Source organism: Medicago sativa, chromosome 3 (genome assembly GCF_051527215.1).
Source record: "Medicago sativa cultivar Bolivia chromosome 3, Bolivia_mono, whole genome shotgun sequence".
In the NCBI taxonomy this organism is placed as follows: Eukaryota; Viridiplantae; Streptophyta; class Magnoliopsida; order Fabales; family Fabaceae; genus Medicago; species Medicago sativa.
In genome coordinates this window covers 70,994,384-70,999,774 of record NC_140751.1, presented here as the reverse complement: position 1 = coordinate 70,999,774, position 5,391 = coordinate 70,994,384, and the positions used below count along the sequence as shown (strand labels likewise).

General features: G+C 32.8%; 1 protein-coding gene across 1 annotated transcript; it reads right to left on the bottom strand.

Moving 5' to 3' along the window:
- Positions 1 to 2,254: 2,254 nt before the first annotated feature.
- On the bottom strand, positions 2,255 to 4,034 carry LOC146939778 (protein phosphatase 2C 37-like). Its single transcript, XM_085753316.1, has 3 exons — positions 3,507 to 4,034; positions 2,999 to 3,419; positions 2,255 to 2,914 (listed from the first exon to the last, which is right to left on the bottom strand). The coding sequence occupies exons 1-3, from the start codon at positions 3,897 to 3,899 to the stop codon at positions 2,565 to 2,567; spliced, it is 1,164 nt and encodes a 387-aa protein (XP_085609442.1). The 5' UTR covers positions 3,900 to 4,034; the 3' UTR covers positions 2,255 to 2,564.
- Positions 4,035 to 5,391: the final 1,357 nt, after the last annotated feature.

The following is a 5,391-nucleotide window of genomic DNA, read 5'->3' as shown; positions in this document are numbered from 1 at the left end:
ATAAAAACACAATACTACCAAAATTACTTAACTACTCATACCTCAAACTTTTTCACCAAGGTTATTTTTGTCAAATACTATCAAAATTACTTAACTACTCATACCTCAAACTTTTCCTTCAGGGTTATTTTTGTCAAAACATTTCCACTATCAAAACCCACTTTACTAACTCACTTTCTCACATTTCTTTATTTAATAATAAACTTTTCTCTCTCATTTTTCTTTATTTATAATAATAAACTTTTCTCTCTCATCTTTATTTATTTAATAATAAACTTTTCTCTCACCTTTATTTTTTAATAATAAATTTTTCTCTCAATCTCACTCTCATCTCTTATCTTTTTCTTACCAACTTTCTTCATTTTTCATTTTCCTCTTCATTTTCAACTCCATTTTCTCTACTAATTTTCAATTTGGTTTTACTAACAAGTTTTTTTTATTAGAGGAAACTGACAAGTGTTGTTATAGCAGAATATCATTTTGTATTTTACGATAACACTATTATATAATACGTTAATTATATTTTTTCACGAGACGCATATTAATATTTTTCACACTCAAACATGTTAGTAAATAAAATCTATGATTATTTTTATTTATTAGCTTTTTTCATATCGTCAATACTAAAACAAGAACAATATTATAATATAATATGATTAATCATACTTTAATTTTTTCTTTTTTACAGTTATAACATGAGCCCCATTTTAGTAACTACAATAAGTGATCAGTTTTAATTAGTATTTTTTTAATATCTCTTTTTTTGTGGTGTCCGGGATTCGAACCCCGGACCTTGCATATTTTATGCATTGTCCTTACCAACTGAGCTAAGCTCACGAGGACAAAAATATATGTGGGTGTATGGACTAAGCACCGCGATTGCCTAAGTTTTACTAATATATTAATAAAATATATGTGGGTGTATGGACTATATATTAATAAAAATATATATGAGTATATGTTTGTTTTATGGGAATATAGTAATATATTCTTATTTCTGAAATTTAATGGAAACTATATATTGATAAAATACAAATGAGTATATGAACTATATATTAACAAAAATATATCTCACTATATGTTTTTTTACGGGAATATGTTAGTATATATTTATTTATGAAACGTATTTTCATTTATTAGCTTTTTTAATATCGTCAATATTAAAACAAAAACAATATTATAATATACTATGATTAATCATACTAAAATTTTTTCCGTTGTTTTTTTTTAAAATGTATCGCTAAAAAAATCATTGGAGTGTACAATTGTAACACGGGACCCATTTTAGTAACTACAACGAGTGATCAGATTTAATTAGTATTTTTTTAATATCTCTATTTAAACACTGCGACTGCTTAAGTTTTACTAATATATATTCAAAAAATATATGTGGGTGTATGAACTATATATTAATAAAAATATATATGAGTATATGTTTGTTTTACGAGAATATATTAGTATATTCTTATTTCTGAAATCTAATGGAAATTATATATTGATAAATATATATGAATGTATGGACTATATATTAATAAAAATATATCTCACTATATGTTTTTTGTCAAAACTTTTCCACTATCAAAACTCACTTTACTAAAACTCACTTTCTCACCTTTCTTTATTTTATAATTTTACATTACTACCGATCAATATATATATTATTATGCTTTAAATACTTTACATATTTTCACTATGGACAAAAAAAATCACTATGCCAAACGCAACCGAGACGAGACATGCGGCGGAGCCGCGGACATATAGCGCGGAGAAGCCGCGCTACCCGTGTTGTAGCACGGGTATCTCGACTAGTTTTTATGCATGCTAACATCATGTTGATACACCTTGCATGTTGATGTATAAAATAAGAAAAATGCTAAACTTCCCGACACATATTATCCCGATAACATCAAGAATAAAATTTATGAATAAAATTTATGCATGATTCCTAAATTATAACCACACCCTCCCTTGAATTCCGGCCAAGGAGCAACTTAATTGGACAGCACCTCTTCGTGATCAGCTCGGGATAATTTTCATCGGGATGTATAGCAATACTCATAAAATATTAGCCAAATGTTAACTTGCCTATTAGTTATCTACAAGTTATGCTACACCAAATATCTCTAGCTATAATAATCTTGGACAATAATACACGTGTTCGGTTAAGAAATAATGAAAAGACCGAGTTAAGTTTTGTTCTAAATTTCCAATAGTTCATTCATAAGAACAAAAACAAACAAAAGAATTGCTACCATTACCAACCAAAAACCAATTTTATAGATTCGATTTCGATTATAGACAAAGAAAGGTGTGTCAACCGGTTAATTAATACCTTTGTTGACACAAATTTTCCCTACACTAATTTTTTTTTTTTTGTTGTAACTTGTTCATTTTGTTTTTCACAGTTACACTTTTTTGATTGATCATCACTCACTCATACCTAAATTCCCATCCCATTACATTACATGATAATTGACAGGTTGATTAATCAAAAGCCATTCCATTTTCTCCACATCCTTAAAATGTTTCATTTCTCACCGCCCTTAATTAATTGATTAATTAATTTAATTATTGTTGGAATTTGATGCTTGTCGTCGATCTCTCCTCAAATCAATCACCACCACACTAACATTATCCGAACTATGTCTTGCCAAAGCCAACTTAGTCAACAAAATTGAAGCATCGGAACATGCCCTATCAGAACCATCCGTCGTCACCTCGTTTTCCGGTGTCCCCGGCAGCGACGGCAGCTTCTGCGCCTTCAAACACATCCTTACCACACCACAAGCAGTGTCGTTTGACACAACATCCCATAGTCCATCACTCGCTAGGATCAAACACTCATCTTCTTCTTTTCGTTCCGTTACCGTTACCTCAGGCTCAGATATCACATAAGGTTTCAAATAATTGTCACCTGCAAAAAAGAATACAAACATTAAAAACAAAGTACATAAAATAAAATAAAATATAATAAAACCGACTTTGTTAAAATACTCACCTATGGCTCTAGACATGGCAAGTACTCCAAGGACTCTTGGACCATCCCAATAGATCACGCGCCCTCCAGCCGCTTCGACTCGGAGCAATTCATCGGGTCGATCCGGCTTATGATCGGAGGAAAGAGGAATAGCAACGCCGCTACGGCAAAGAACGGCTCTTGAATCACCACAGTTTGAGACGATAATTTTGTCTGGAGTGACAACAGCAACAACAGCTGTGGATCCAACAGCATCACAGTGAGGAGTTTGAAGCTCACATCTACATGTAACAGTTTGGCTACTGCTGTTCCATCTTTGAACTTCATCGTCCATGCGAGCAAAGCCTTGTTGCATGGTGCTGTTCCACTCTAAATTCTCTTGAGCTTCGTTGATTTCTTCCTTCACAATTTCGTGAAGTCTCTCTTTACACATAGTAGCAACCTGAAAAAATTAACAACAAACCAATTAACACCGCAATTCACCGGAAAATTTAACAGATCTGTCGCCGGAAAAAAGAAAAATACTTACATGAGAGCAACCGTGACCGTCGAAAACACCGAAGTAGTGAAAAGGTTCTTGTGAAGAGAAAGAAGGTTTAACTGAAACTGAATCTTCCATATCTCTTCTTCTACCACAAACTGAAGTAACACCGAATTTCGGACACTCTTCAACTTCGAAATTACCTTCCGTTGAAGGTTTTTCTTTATCTTCCTTCTTGTTTTTCTTACTTTTGTCGTCGCTTGAGTCTTCACAGCTTTCGAAATCCTTCTTAAGATCTGGTTGGCGGCGTTTCCGTGAAGCTCCGGACGCCATGTCGGCGATGTATTTGAATGGTAGTAAGTCCAAATTCCGGCGCCGGGAGGGACGTGAACTCGCCGGTGAGTCACCTTCTCCGACAACACCACAACACATTCCAGCCATAATGAAAAACTTAAACAATAAACTAGAAACTCAACTTTATGAGTTATAGTTATAAGAATTAGTGTATGAATATGAATATGAAAACAATGAATGAAGGAACGGTGAGAGAGAGAGGATGAAAGAGGAGGAAGCAATGGACCCATGAGAATGGGTGGGAGAGAAGCTTTTGTAGGGTATGAGAAATTCACCTGGGGGCCACAATGTAATCACGGGCAGGCTGCCCGTCACCGTCAGGGGCAAAGAAGATGTTGCATTGATGCCATCTGGACCGTTGATGAAATCGCGGGCTGGTTTTTAGATAGTACACGTGGTGTTGGCTTTTAGAAAAAAGGGGTACGTGGCACCAATCATGTTGGACCACGGTGGTAGTAAAGCTTCTTTCTTTATTCACACGCATTTGCCTCCTCCCACTCTCACCTCACCCTCCGTTTTCAAACTTTACTACGTTTAATTTTGATTAATTAATTATTAATAACAGTTTTCACTTGATTGATTAATCAATAATGATTCCATTTTTTTATAAACATTTTTATCCCGGATTAAATTGGAATTTTCGGTCTCCATAAGCATAATTCAAGATAATGTATTCTTATATGTAGAGGTCGAAATTCGAATCTCGAAGATCTTATTTATTCTTATTAAAAAGTAAATTATAGCAATTCGGCTGTTTAACCCCAAAAAAAATTGAGATTTTGCAATTGTGTGTCTTAATTTTTAGATAGTATTTATTAATTTTTTTTTATAAAACAAAAAATATATTAAAGTTGGATTGTTATACTCGAAAGAGCTTTTATGCCTGTTGCGTTGTTCAGGGGTTGTTGGTATGTGAATCATGATCCTGTGTTAGCGGTCGATCCATTCGCCAATTCTAAACCTAGTTTGTCCTATGGACGCTCACTCTTCATATTTTTTTTTTGTAATCTAGTATCGTGCCTGTACAGGGGGTTCGCTAAGTTGCGCTCATGAGAAATGTTTATTTGTTAGGATTGATTAGGGTTGTTCCACCTGATTTGTATTTTCATGGTTTATGTCCACTCAAATTGTATTTGGATCAGGTCTTATGTCTTCCTAATCTGTATATCTCGTTATTTTTATTTATTATATTTCTCTTTTGGCAAAAAAATAAATATATATTAGAGTTTTCTCACAATTTTCTCGTGAACAATTTATTATTCAAACAAAATAATACTATTCAAACTAGTCTCAATTTATTATAATGAATTAGAGACTAATTCATCCTACACATAAAAATGTCATAGACAAAATTTATCCGAGATTAAATTACGAGGAAAGAAATTGATATTGGTTCAAAATATTAATCAACCTTGGAGCTTGACGTCCATAAAAAAAACTACCCATTGACGTGGTATAAACTTCACATTAAGGAAAAATCACACAGTTTATCCATTAATTTAATTTTAGATAACACTTTTATCTAAGAAATCATTATTTAATTTTAGATAACACAGTTCAATCTTTTTTGTCTTTTATT